The sequence below is a fragment of the Myripristis murdjan genome, chromosome 1 (assembly GCF_902150065.1).
Source record: "Myripristis murdjan chromosome 1, fMyrMur1.1, whole genome shotgun sequence".
Lineage (NCBI taxonomy): Eukaryota > Metazoa > Chordata > Actinopteri > Holocentriformes > Holocentridae > Myripristis > Myripristis murdjan.
This window is the reverse complement of record NC_043980.1, coordinates 41,927,448-41,942,224: the sequence shown is the minus strand read 5'-3', so window position 1 is coordinate 41,942,224 and position 14,777 is coordinate 41,927,448. Positions and strand designations below refer to the sequence as shown.

General features: G+C 39.5%; 1 protein-coding gene across 1 annotated transcript in view; it reads left to right on the top strand.

The window, feature by feature from the left end:
- The window catches only part of gpm6ab (glycoprotein M6Ab), a 107,817-nt gene that overhangs the window by 82,313 nt on the left and 10,727 nt on the right, over positions 1 to 14,777 (top strand). The window contains exons 3-6 of the mRNA XM_030066108.1: positions 1,401 to 1,557; positions 2,863 to 3,016; positions 8,784 to 8,860; positions 9,147 to 9,212. Coding sequence (XP_029921968.1) covers positions 1,401 to 1,557; positions 2,863 to 3,016; positions 8,784 to 8,860; positions 9,147 to 9,212 — 454 coding nt within the window. The remainder of the gene's footprint in view (positions 1 to 1,400; positions 1,558 to 2,862; positions 3,017 to 8,783; positions 8,861 to 9,146; positions 9,213 to 14,777) is intronic.

Below are 14,777 nucleotides of genomic sequence, written 5' to 3'. Positions count from 1 at the left end.
AAGACCTATGAGTGATTTATTAATGCAATATTTCACAAATACATGGGGTGTCCGAAAGCTTTTTTTCCACCACTGTACAAGCTATAAAGTTTGGTGGAGGAGGGATAATGCTATGGGCTTGTTTTGTGGGTTTGGCCTAGGCCCCCTTGTTCCAGTGAAAAAAAAATCTTAATGCTTCACCTCAACAAGACATTTTGGACAATTCTATGCTTCCAACTTTGTGGGAACAAGGTCTATAAAGGCATGGTTGGGGAGTTTGGTGTGAAAGAAGTTGTCTCGCCTGCACAGAGTGCTGACAACAACACCATCCAACACGGATGAGGCGCTCCTAGGTGCTGTCTGGTGAGGGGAGAAAAAAAACTTTTGTATCTGTGACAATATTGAAATATCAGTGCCACCACTCTAAGGTCTGGCCAATCTGCTCCCACAAATGGGCTTTCTTTTATTAGTTGTCATAGTGTCTGTTCGACATATCATATGAGTCAGGATGAGCCAACAAACCTTTCTCCTCTCTGAAAATTTCAGAGATTTTGAAGTAGAAGAGCTAGAACCGCAAAATGTCAGAGAACTCTGAAGAATCACCTGGGTACAGTGCTTTTACTCTAGACAGCTGCAACCCATGTAGATAGGTTGGTCATGTCTGTATGCAGAAATCTTATCTGATTACTTGCAGATAACAGAATGGACAATTGGTCTTAAAGATCTGATGTGAGAAACAAATCTACTACTAAATGGTATACTAACTAAATGATCTAACATTTCTGAATTTGGTGTCATGTGTTACGTCTTCTGCTGCCTTCTAACTTCAAATATGCACCTTAACTGATTTTTCACTTAATTAGCATTTTTTTTTTTTTATGAACTTCTCACTTACTGTTGTTCCTGCACTGTTATTGTGGTCTCTCCCCCTCACAACCCACTCAAAATACTGAGCCAATTGAGTATGTATGTTGACATTCTGTGTGTAAGCTTTCATTGGCAGGCAATAGTTCACAGCAATCCCCCTTTTCCCTAAAACATTAAGTACTACTGTAGGTTGCAGCTCAAACTTGGAGCTCAAACAGCAATTTTTGATAGTTTGATCCAGTCCCACTGTGGGAGAAACACTAGAGACATGGGGAATTTTTTCAAACTGGAAACCCCCCCAAATCACAGAGAAACTATCTGGGTAAACAGATTACACTTGTGTTAAGCGAAGGGGAAAAACATACTTCAGACACACAACAAAGATGTTGAATAACCAAAACAAAAGAAATGCTTATCAATCACTGACACTGTATGTGTGTGTGTGTGTGTGTGTGTGTGTGTGTGTGCGTGCGTGCGTGCGTGCGTGCGTGCGTGCGTGCGTGTGTGTGTGTGTGTGTGTGTTGTGTTGTGTGTGCACGTGTGCTGTTTCACAGCATTGATATCCTGAAATACATCATCTATGGGCTGGCAGCTGGATTCTTTGTGTTTGGTGTGCTGTTGTTGGTGGAGGGTTTTTTCACCACTGGAGCCATAAGGGATCTCTATGGAGAGTTCAAGATTACTGCCTGTGGACGCTGTCTTACTGCATTTGTAAGAATACTTCATATTGCCTGACAAAATACACTTAATATCATACATGGACATTTGGAATTTAGCATTACTCTAAAATAAATAGCATACTGCAAGCAATGTGTCTTTATGTTAGCATGTAACAACAGATAATGTTTTACCTGTTACATAATGTAAAAGTGGATTCCTCAGAAGGCCAAAGATATAAGGCAATACATTTTCAATGCAATAATTATAGTGTAATTCTTACCTATAAAAGTAAATCATGTCAGTGTGTCAAAACCTACAAGACAGGAAGATCATCTTCATTTGTTTTGTGACATCTTATGACATTTTGTACAAGGATGGAGCATCTGTGATCTGATCAGGGGTTTTCAACCCAGTGGTCCATGGTTGGTGTAGGTATTGCAGGTGGTCCTCAACCATGCATCCAACAATGGAGTCTGAATGCTGCAAGCAATTTTTTTTCCAGATTTCCATTTACTACTTCTTATTTGTGAAAAATTAAATTAATTCAAATTCAAATTGCCTATACATACACACGTGCCCAAAAATATTTGCTTACTGACGAGTATCTAAAAGTAGTTAACTGATTTCTCTGACTGAGAAGGCCTTTTTTCCCTGTTTCAGTGAAAAATAAATGTAAAAAATGAGTCTTTGTTCATTTCCTCTTGTGTGTGCCATTGTGCCACTTGTCCCTGCTGCTACACACAAACACACACCTGACCCAAAGCATAGACTGTAAAAATGTCCATAGTTGATTTCTCATATTACTGTAGTGCTTTACTTGTATCATCTCTCTTGAGATACAGCACCCTGGTTTCTTTTATTTAAATCACAACCCAATGTTATCTGTTACTGTTGCTTTCTGTATTAAACTTATGAACTACGTCTTCAATCTCAGTCCATAGCTTACTTCAAATGCCAGCAGAACGTTAGCGTGTATGCTAACTAATGGCTAAGCAACAAACTAGCAGCCTATGCAATTAAGATCAGCTCTTAGAAACACAGTACTGTAAAAACCAACATCTTGGCCATATAATACACTTCTTGCAGATGAGTTAGGTTGCTACTATATTCACTGCAATCCTTGACAAAGTTTAATGCTAGCTTCTACATTAAGTGAAAAACACACACAAGCTGCAGTGTTTTTTCCGTAAAAAATTGTCTTGTGCAAAACCAGCCTGTTTACAAAAAGCACATGTACTTTTTGTAAAAAGGTATTTTTATACCAGCCTTTTTTGGGAGAAAATTGCTGGGTAATTTAAGCATGATTTAATCAAGTACAGTGTACAGTCACTCACCCTCTAATCTCCCTGTTTCTAGTTGATGTTCCTGGCCTATCTGTTTTTCCTGGTGTGGCTTGGAGTGACAGCATTCACCAGCCTGCCCGTTTTCATGTACTTCAATATCTGGTCCATGTGCCAGAATACCAGCTTGGTGGAGGGAGCTAACCTTTGTCTGGACTTGCGCCAATTTGGTACGTATCATGACAGACAAATAGCAGATGGAGAGATGGAAGAACTCATGTAGGTGAAGAGAGGAATGCCTGAAAAGGTACTTTTGTCAGTTGTTTATGCCATAATAACTACCAAGTAAGTTCACTTTCAGGACTAGTTTGTATGGTGCAATCCACTTTGATTTACTGATTTAGGTGTAGCTGTTATTTTACACACAATAATATCATAATTATGTTAGCTTGTTCAATTATTTAGTGTTTATGGACTAGTGGACTTATACTAATACTTGACTTATACTTATACTACTAGTAAGTTAATACTGCTGTATTAACTTACTATAACTGACCTTCATGTGGATTAATTGGATGAGCGCTTATTCAAAGGTTACTTTATTTATATTACTTGTGCCAAGTACTGACCATTTACTAGGGACTTTCAGAGTTCTTGATAATTAGCTCTCTTTTCTATCTGATATCAGGTGTATCCCAGTCTCTTGATATCTGCGCAGAGATCCGTCTGCCAGCTGTTCTTTGGCCAACCTCTTTTCCTTTTCCTTTGAAGGTTCCATGTCAGAGCTTGTCTGGTGATGTTTGGCACTGGTTTTTGTAGTTTGTGCCCGATCCAGCTCCATCTTCTTTTCCCAGTTTCATCTGCTGTTGGTAATTGTTGTGTTCTCATCCACAGTTGTTGCTGATCTTGTCTGGCCAGTGGATATTAAGAATTCCTCTTAGGCATTCGTTGTTAAAGGTTTACTGTATTGATTGTGGTCATCGTCATTCTCCAGGCCTCGACGCCCTAAAGCAACATTGATTTTATACTGGTGCTGAAGAGTCTTTTTCAGTTCATTGTTGTACAACTCAAGAGCACCAGCTGTTCTTGAGCTGTCAGAAGACTGTTCTTGCCTTGCCTATTCTTGCTTTGACATCTGCATCTGTACCTCTGTGTCAGTGATACTCCCCAAGAATGTAAAGGGCTCTACAGGTGCATGTCCAACAATTAGAATATCATGGAAAAGTAATTTTTTTTCCATAATTTAATTCAAAAAGTAAAACTTTCATATATTCTGGATTTATTATACAAACATTGAAATATTTCAAGCCTTTTTTGTTTTAATTTTAATGATTACAACATACAGTTCAAGAAAATCAAAAATTCAGTATCTTAGAATATTAGAATTTTAAATAAGACCAATCAAAAATTGGATTTAAAATACAGAAATGTCAGCCCTCTGAAAAGTATGTTCGTTTATGCACTCAATATATATTTAAGGGCTCTATGTTATGTCTAGCAAGCAATTCAGCTGCAACATCCTGCTGAATTGCTCGTTTAACCTCAAATCTTTTAGAAGTTTTTTGAGGGAGAGAGACGGAGCTATTACAGTCCAGACAAGCCAGCTAGCTAGCTAGCAAGCTATCAAAGCAACCAGGGCTTCCATAACAGCAGTGCCACAGGCTGATCGCCTCCATGCCATGCCACATTGATGCAATCATTTGTGTAAGAGGAGCCCCGACCAAGTATTGAGTCCATAAATTAACATACTTTTCAGAGCGTCAGCATTTCTGTATTATAAATCCTTTTTTTTTATTGGTCTTATGTAATATTCTAATATTTTTAGATACTGGATTTTTGATTTGCATGAACTGCAACCCGTAATAATCAAAATTAAAACAAAAAGGTTTGAAATATTTCACTTTATGTGTAATGAATCTAGAATAAATGAAGATTTCACTTTTTGAATTAAATTGCAGAAAAAAAAAATATTTTCCATGACATTCTAATTTTTTTAGATGCACCTTTACATCTTAGAGGCTGGTGTCTTCAAGTGTGATTGTTTTAACACTCGTTTCATTAATCCTCATGGTTCCCTAGTGGATATTGAGTCTGTCATGTGAGGAAGTAGCTGTGGTCTTATCCTGCATCTGATGGTGGCTGCTTTGACAGTAGTGCCAAGTTGTCTGCAACAGTTGAGTGGAAACATGAAACATATAGTGGTGAATTATGTACATGACATACATGAATTTAGCAGTCATGAAAGATAGGCTACAATAGGCTATATATACAATAGGCTATTCTTGTTTCAAAAAAATTTAAAGTTTGGAAATATTTACTTTTTTACAGCTGTAAGTGTGAATCTGAGGTTACAGTGAAAAGACTGCTCCCATAAAACAGCCTACTTGAATGCAGTGTCAACTTTTAAATTAATCTACATCTTGCCAATTGTCTGATATGCACTACCATAGGCCACTGATGAAACACATCACATTATGTTATAAATATGGACTCAAAGCAGATTGTTGTACAATTATCAAAATTTACCATTAGAGTACATCTCTACATCAAAATATTACTATTCACAGACATGAATTATGAATAAACACATGATTATATTCATGTATATACATTAACTTTACTCAAATCATTTTCTCTGCTGCTATTATTTGTAAAACTGTGAGACTGTTACTTGTGTAGCTCACTCAAACTTGAATACGACTGGAGTACAACCCTGCATCACGGAATGAAGAAAAGGCTCATATTTACTATGTATGGACAAACATGTCTTATACACTATATAACCAAAAGTATTCACTCAGCTATCAAAATCATTGAATTAAGGTGTTCCAATCACTTCCATGGCCACAGGTGTATAAAATCAAGCACCTAGGCATGCAGACTACTTCTACAAACATTTGTGAAAGAATGGGTCGCTCTCAGGAGCTCAGTGAATTCCAGCGTGGTACCGTGATAGGATGCCACCTGTGCAATTATTCTAGTCATGAAATTTCCTCACTACTAAATATTCCACAATCAACTGTTAGTGGTACTATAACAAAGTGGAAGCGATTGGGAATGACAGCAACTAAGCCACAGAGTGGTAGGCCACGTAAAATCACAGAGCGGAGTCAGTGGATGCTGAGGCGCATAGTGTGCAGAGGTCGCCAACTTTCTTATTAGCGACAGACCCCCAAACTTCATGTGCATAGAGAGCTTCATGGAATGGGTTTCCATGGCCGAGGTTGTAGTGAACTATTGTTTGAGAGCAGGGTCACACTGGATGTCAGTCAGTACAAGTAGCAGACTCAGGAGTGCCTTCTCGCTGTTGAATGAAAGGGAGAGGACAATAGCTCCTGTTCTTGTTGATTCTCAGCAATGTTAGAGAAACACTGGTTGAACTTGGTGTTAAGGTCTGTGAGAGAAGGTGTGTATCAGCTGGTGCGGCAGGGTAGATAGATAGATAGATAGATAGATAGATAGATACTTTATTCATCCCGCAGGAAATTCACAGTTTTTCAGCAGTATCCACAGATTACAGATTAAATAAAATAAAAAAAGATAAAAAAAAAAAAAGAATAAGATCTAAGTACAACAGAATAAGATCTGAGTACAACAGAATAAGATCTATAGTACAAGCCAGTGTGCAAAAAGCAATGTGCAACAACAAGAAACAGAAAAAAACGTGTGCATGGGTGTATAAAATGTGCATAGAGGTACGTCAATGTGCAAATTTAGAAGAAATATACAGTATACACATGATAAATAGCAGTAAGCAATATAAGCACTATAAACAAGGTAGCTGGTGGTGGGAAAAGTGTGAAACACTTGTTTGTCATTTGTCAGGAAAACAGGGTCACCGATCATGTTCAGCAATTTAGTCCATGGCAAGATCAGTCTTTCTTAACATCCTGACATCCAGTCGTGGTATCCATCATGGACACTATGGAAATTCCTCTACTATTTCAAACCTATCATTGATCCCTCGAATGAAAATAAGAAGCAAGGTGGTGTGTTTGATATCTGTGCTCTGCTTATTTAGTTGGATGACAATTTCAGGGCTTTTTAATTGGTTTCCTGCAATGACAGGTTTGTGGTATAGTTAGCATGCTTGGTTGAAAAATGTCTCTTGATATATTCCATGAATACATGACACTTTCTTGGCATATCAAACATGCTGCCTTTACCCACACTTGTGACAAAATATTTAGATGTCCACTCTCTAAAACGTGGGATTCAGAATCAACTTTTCCCCTTTTGAAGCCCTCATCCCAGCTTTGATTCTCTAATCACAACTGCTAACATTACTTGCAGTGAGGAGGAGGTGGGTGGTTGTTAGGGTGTTGCTATGATGTTCTTGATTGTTGTTAAGGAGTTGTTACATAGTTGCTATTGCAATCTGGTTGGTTGAAGGGGAATTGCAAGGTGGTTGCTATGGTGTTCTGGGTGGTTGCTAAGGCATTGCTAGGCAGTTTGCCAATGACACGTCTGTCACTGTCTGCCCAGAGACAGAAGTAATGTTCTGGAAAGTTCACAGCATGAGTGACAATGTTTGTTGTGAGATAATTTCCTCAAAGTAATGGTTAAACAAATGCTTGCTAATCAATGACAGGAAGTCCTATTGGGAAATAAAATGTAGGTGGGGGAGTGAAGTCACAGGTAGACACAGACCCAGATACACGTTTATGTAACTCAGTGTGGTGCTGCCATCTTGTGGTTCTCTTTTTTAACTGCATCATATCATCAGCTGAGACAGTCTTCAAACTGAAACTGTGTTTTCTCCCAAAGTACAACAGATGATATTTTACACACCAAAAAATGACACTGATGCTGACCTGTTTAAAACTGAAATAGAAAAATATTAATAATTTCATATTTAACCCTATAATAGTTCATCAAATGTTCTCAGACATGGCTCTTTTCTATAGAGACGTAATATTTCGTTGCCATGTTTATGATAACATGGATGATAATGTCTTTTTTTTAATTAATTTAATTTTACTTTTTACTGAGTTTCATATCCATGAACGTAAATTTGCTGGCAAGAAGTCAAAAAGCCATTTTTTTGTTGCATAAATCTTTTTTGTTCTATATTTTGTGTTAGAGTATTGTTGTTCCTTCTGATGTTGCAGACATTCATTTCATTGGCTGAAATGGTCTTCAAAGTCTGTCTCACTGAGTGTGTATTATGTGTTTGCTATGCAGCAGGCACATAATAATAAGTATGCAAAAGAATAAGATGTGTTGCCTTTTCAAGGCAAGCACATAATAAAAATTACTAGACTTTGCTAAAGTTTCTGAAGAAACTTCAAATTTGCTCACCTCCGTTGCCAGTCATGTGGCAATGTGGTAAACCGCCACCCCTATGCCGTTTGTAGGTTGTGGCTGCTTTTTAGTTATTTTGCTAAGTTGTTGCTGTTGTTAGGTGATTGGCAGGCAGTTACTGTGGTCTAGGTTGTCTTCAGGCAGTTGTTGTCATGTTTTGAGTGGCCGCTATGATGTCTGTGGTCAGTTGCTGTGGTGTTGTGGGTGGTTGCTTAGGCATTGCTAAGCAGTTGCTATCGTGTTACTGATAGTTGCTAAGGCATTTCTAGGTGGTTGCTTAGCAGTTACTATGGTGTTCTGGGTGGTTGCTACGGCCTTGCTAGGCAATTGCTATGGTGTTACTGATACTTGCCAAGGCATTGCTAGGTAGTTCCTATGATGTTCTGGGTGGTTGCTAGGGTTCTCTGAAGTGGTGTCCAGAATAACAATAAACTATAATTATAATAATAAAAATCATAATAATAAATAATAATAAAGGCAAGCACATAATAATTATGCAAGAGAATAAAATGTGTTGCCTTTTCAAGGCAAGCACATAACAAGTAGTTACTAAGAGCTTAGTATGGACTGTACACACAAAATTAACAGCCAGTATAAAAATAGCTGGTGCAACCTTACCCTGGTCACAGATGGATGAAGAGATGCTCAGAGGGATGTACACTGTATGCTAATGATGTGTTTCTAATTTGGCAGGAGTAGTGACCATTTCTGAGGAGAGGAAAGTGTGCACTGGATCTGAGAAGTTCTTCAAGATGTGTGAATCTAATGAGGTAAGGAAAAAAGGGAGTGAAGGAGGAGACAAGCATTAGTGAAGACTTGAGGGCTGGAGTTTCTTCGCTTTGTATTGGAAAGTTTGACTGTGTTTTGTGTCTTCGTAAAGTGTGGTTGTATCTGGTGATACTGGTAAATAAAAATGCAGTTAATTACAGTTAATGATAACACAGGCAAACCAGTGACAAAAGCAAAATTAAATACAATTTTTCAGAGCTGAAAGCTTTGTTTCCCCTGTGAGTCTCATCACAAACTGACTGTAAAGTGTGATTGTGTATGTTGCAGCTGGACCTCACCTTCCATTTGTTTGTGTGTGCACTAGCTGGGGCAGGAGCTGCAGTCATCGCCATGGTGAGAACCACGACTAATAACTGATTGGTCAGGGACGGGCACTCATTTATCAACTGTGTATGCGCACACATATGTACCTAAATCATGCCTAAAATCTTTTTCATGCAATGTGTAGTATTTATCAATTTTTGCTTATACTTGAGAATATGCGGAAGTTTAAGCAGAGCTCTGGCCATGCGTGTACACAGCACCTTGATGTAGAAAAGGAGAACTGCACAGTAAATACCATTCACAATGGAGACTATGGGGACTAACTTAGCAAACTGTAAAGAAAAATCCACTAAATGGGGAGGGGATAATGGATTAGCAAACTGTACCAAAAGGATGACTTTACATTAATAGTGTATTTATTTCTTACATGCACGCCATAGACTTCTAATATTTTTCAGTGAGTTATGCATTCATAATTCTATTACAGACAGTTGAATAATTGACAGTTTTGTTCATTATACAGTGGCAATTAAGCTGGGGATTTAGGCCACCTGTTACATTGTCTTTAAATCAAGCCATTTTTTTCGTTTTTCTTTTGGCAACGGCTTTCTGATGATGCAGAATTTACACTCAAGAAAGTGGACTGATGGCATTGTTTGACATACAAACTATAAATGTGTTAAAAATAAATATATATAGTGTGTCTGTGTATCGGAAATGATTTGATTTGCTTGCTGAATGTAAATCAGTAAAAACTTGGATCAGTTAAATGAATATCATTTGGTCCAACTAAAACAGGGTAATTCAAACCAACAACTGTGACACTGTTAGCTACTGTGCATGCTTAGCTCAAAACATGTTAAACGTGTCAAATGATTCAGACCTCAGCACCAGCCAGAGTCAAAACTGAGGACACATCCCATGTGTAATACTTGTCCATCTTTATGTAATCTTTTTGTAATTTCTACGTCATTTGTAGTAAATTGTATTTTTTTAATGACTCTAAAACGCCACACTGTATTGTCAGAGAAACCTGCAGTTATTTTAGTAAGAAAGTATTAAGTTACACTTGAAGATGGAGTCAATACTTCAGTTTGGTGTTGAAGAATAAGTTCAAAAGCAGTTAATCTTGCACAGCTTTTGTTTTCAATATTGACTGTTAACTGCCTCAGGAGCATATGAGAAATTGTTTTGTTTTTTTATGTAATGCATGTTTTGTTTGATAGCATTAAATAAAACCCAGTGTAATGTAAAAGTCTATACGTGTATGTTCAGCCAAAAACTAGCCAAATCCGGAATTCTTTCACATATGCTGTGTGTTCTGCTAATAGTGTGTAATACTCAAGTAAATCAGCAGCATGTGTACCAGAGTTTAATAAGAATATTTATTTACACCAAAATAGGGAGAGACCTTAACTTTTGGCTGAGCCCAAGACTAAACCCATGGCTTCATCATGGGCAAAAACAAATGTGGAAATCGATCAGGTGGAGTGGCTGTGGTAGAGCAAAGGGTTTGGAGAGGGTGGAGGAGGAAGGGAGAAGAAAACCTGAAAAACAGCAGCAAAATAAAAAAAAAAGAATGCACATCAACCATCACAAAGCATAGAAATCATAGCCTCTTTGTTTTTTGTTTGTTTATTTATTTTTATTTTTATTATTATTATTATTATTTATTTTTTTTTTTTGCTGCCAAACTTTGGTCAGAAATCCAAATTCAGCATCACTCCATGGCATTTCGTCTTTCAGAAACAGGGCAACATTTTTTAAAATACACTACTCACAAAAAGTTAGGGATATTCGGCTTTCGGGTGAAATTTCAGGATGAACCTAAAATGCATTATAACCTTTACAGGTGAACTTAATGTGACCTTCTGTAAACTTTTGAATGCACATGTCCAACTGTTCAATGTTTCAGTACTTTTTGCACAAGTTGCTGTTCTCTAACAAGGAGTTTAACGGCAAAATTCACAACAGGTGTTTGATCCATGAATCGACCAATAAATTTCCTGGTTCAATTAGAATTGGTATTTAAACAGTCCTCCTCATTATGCTGTTCACATTTTGACATCATGAGACCAAGACGACACCTAACAATTGATCAGCAGCACCTCGCCATTGCAAGGCTTCAAACAGGATGTTCTCAGACGGAAGTGGCCACTGAGCTTAGAGTGTCACAGAGTGTCATCAGCAGGTTGCAACAGAGATACAGAGAGACTGGAAGAGTCACAGAAAGGCATAGAAGTGGACGTCCTTTGGCCACATCCCACACTGATGACCGCTTCATTGTGAACAGTGCCCTGCGGAACCGGATGATGAATGCCACTCAACTCCAGGCACATTTAAGGGAGGTGAGAGGCACCCAAGTGTCACGTCAGACCATTCGAAACCGTTTACATCAGCATGGTCTGCGTGCTAGACGACCTGCAAGGGTACCTGACCACACCACCAGGCACAGGTATCATCGTCTTGCATGGGCCAGGGAGCATTTACGCTGGACGAGGGACCAGTGGGCCTCAGTGCTGTTCTCTGATGAAAGCCGATTCATGTTGAGCAGAAATGATGGCCACCAACAATGTTGGAGACGTCAAGGAGAGCCCTATGCATCAGCCACTGTTGTCACCAGACGAGCCTTTGGTGGTGGTGGTGTTACTGTGTGGGCAGGTGTGTCTTGTCAGTACAGAACTGCCCTACACTTTGTGAATGGTACAGTGACAAGCCCATACTACCTGAATAACATCATTAATCCAGTCATGTGCCCCTGCATGAACAACACAGGCCTAATTTCATCTTCATGGACCACAATGCTCCAGCTCATCGAGGTCGTATCATTAGGGAACGGTTGCTGGAGACTGGGTTACCTCAGATGGAGTGGCCTACACTTTCTCCAGACCTGAATCCCATAGAAAACCTATGGGATCGCCGTGTAGAGGCTGGAGCTCTGTACCCCAGAACCTCAATGTCCTGAGGGCCACCCTTCAAGAAGAGTGGGATGCCATGCCTCAGCAGACAATAAGTCGACTTGTGAACAGCATGAGACGTCGTTGTCAAGCTGTAATTGATGCTCAAGGGCACATGACAAGTTATTGAGACATTGACATTTTTTGTTGTGGTATACCCACCACTGTTGTTGGCTTTTGTTTCAAGAAATTGTTTGAGATGAGGAAATCACCAGTGCATGCTTCTACTTAAATGCCCTACTTTCATGATATAATATCACTGTAGCGTGAACTTTTTACATTTTCCGTAAATTTCACCCGAAAGCCAAATATCCCTAACTTTTTGTGAGTAGTGTATACACTATATTACCAAAAGTATTCGCTCACCTGCCTTTACTCATACTATGAACTGAAGTGCCATCCCATTCCTAACCCATAGAGTTCAATATGATGTCGGTCCACCTTTTGCAGCTATTACAGCTTCAACTCTTCTGGGAAGACTGTCCACAAGGTTGAGGAGAGTGTTTATAGGAATTTTTGACCATTCTTCCAAAAGCGCATTGGTGAGGTCACACACTGATGTTGGTCGAGAAGGCCTGGCTCTCAGTCTCCGCTCTAATTCATCCCAAAGGTGTTCTATCGGGTTCAGGTCAGGACTCTGTGCAGGCCAGTCAAGTTCATCCACACCAGACTCTGTCATCCATGTCTTTATGGACCTTGCTTTGTGCACTGGTGCACAGTCATGTTGGAAGAGGAAGGGGCCCGCTCCAAACTGTTCCCACAAGGTTGGGAGCATGGAATTGTCCAAAATGTTTTGGTATCCTGAAGCATTCAAAGTTCCTTTCACTGGAACTAAGGGGCCAAGCCCAGCTCCTGAAAAACAAGCCCACACCATAATTCCTCCTCCACCAAATTTCACAGTCGGCACAATGCAGTCTGAAATGTACCGTTCTCCTGGCAACCTCCAAACCCAGACTCGTCCATCAGATTGCCAGATGGAAAAGCGTGATTCATCACTCCAGAGAACGCGTCTCCACTGCTCTAGAGGCCAGTGGCAGCGTGCTTTACACCATTGCATCCGACGCTTTGCATTGCACTTGGTGATGTGTGGCTTGGCTGCAGCTGCTCGGCCATGGAAACCCATTCCATGAAGCTCTCTGCGTACTGTACTTGGGCTAATCTGAAGGTCACATGAAGTTTGTAGCTCTGTAGCAATTGACTCTGCAGAAAGTCGGCGACCTCTTTGCACTATGCGCTTCAGCATCCGCTGACCCCTCTCCGTCACTTTACGTGGCCTACCACTTCGTGGCTGAGTTGCTGTTGTTCCCAAAGGCTTCAATTTTGTTATAATAGAGCTGACAGTTGACTGTGGAATATTTAGGAGCGAGGAAATTTCACGACTGGATTTGTTGCACAGGTGGCATCCTATGACAGTTCCACGCTGGAATTCACTGAGCTCCTGAGAGCGGCCCATTCTTTCACAAATGTCTTGTTTCACAGTCTGCATGCCTGAGTGCTTGATTTTATACACCTGTGGCCAGGCCAAGTGATTAGGACACCTGATTCTGATCATTTGAATGGGTGAGCGAATACTTTTGGTAATATAGTGTATATAATTTCCCAGGGAGGTGAAATGAACTCAGAAAATGAATGCAGAAAATGTTGAGGACCACTATGCTTTATCTGAGGATGATGTACAAGGCATCCACCAATCAAAGGTAGTCATCACACTATTAATAAAGTGACAGGACAGGCTTTAGTCATCTCCTCCTCCAGCATCGCTGGGTGATGGCAGATAAGATCATTTTCTTCTGAGGGAATTGCCAGCGGAGACATCTGGCAGAGCTTTTTGTTCACGGCACTGGTGTAAGAAAGAGAGGTAATTTCTCCAAACATGCCACCCCACTCAACCCAGGCAACCATTTCAGGTCCCAATGGTGTCCTTGGCTCGTTTTTCCCTGCAGCAATGGTAGCTGTCCCCAATAATGGAGATTTTGGGGGGGGTGCAACAGTGGCTTATGTGGTACTGTGTCTCTCTACTGTCATCATCAAATACAGAAGAAATGCCAGATAAAAAAAAAAAAAATCTTTAAAAAGCAGATTTTGGATCCTATTGATTGTAAAACAAAAAGAAAACATCATCTTTCTATGAAACTTTGTGCTAGTGTGTTTTTTTTTTCATATTTCATTTTTATTTTTCCAGATTTTACCATGCTGTGTAGTGCTCTAAGTGTATAATGAATGTAACTTAATGTTCAAAATGGCTTCATATTATTCTCAAATGAAAAATAGGTCTTATGCTGAAATCACATTAGGCAAGGGTGATGTCATTTCTTTGTTTGTCTAAAATGAGAACAATAATTTTGTAAGTTGTCGTATTTACCTTAAGTTAACAAGCCTTCAGCCATAGCATCAAAAGCAGCTGCAAAGACTATCAACACTGGAGCAGCCAGGCTACATCAATATGGCCTAAGAGCTCACTTTAGGCCCGTCAGCTCCAGATGGCTGTGGATTTTCTGTGCTGGTCCAGCTTCTGCTGCCATGACTTTCCTTATCACATTCACAAACTAAACGATTTAAAAGGATTTTTTTTTGGCCCGGTTACAAGTATAGGGGAAACCCTAAAATTGGCTGCAATAATATCTAATTCATGAGCAAGGACCACACCAACAACAAGATACGTTTGAACAATTTATTT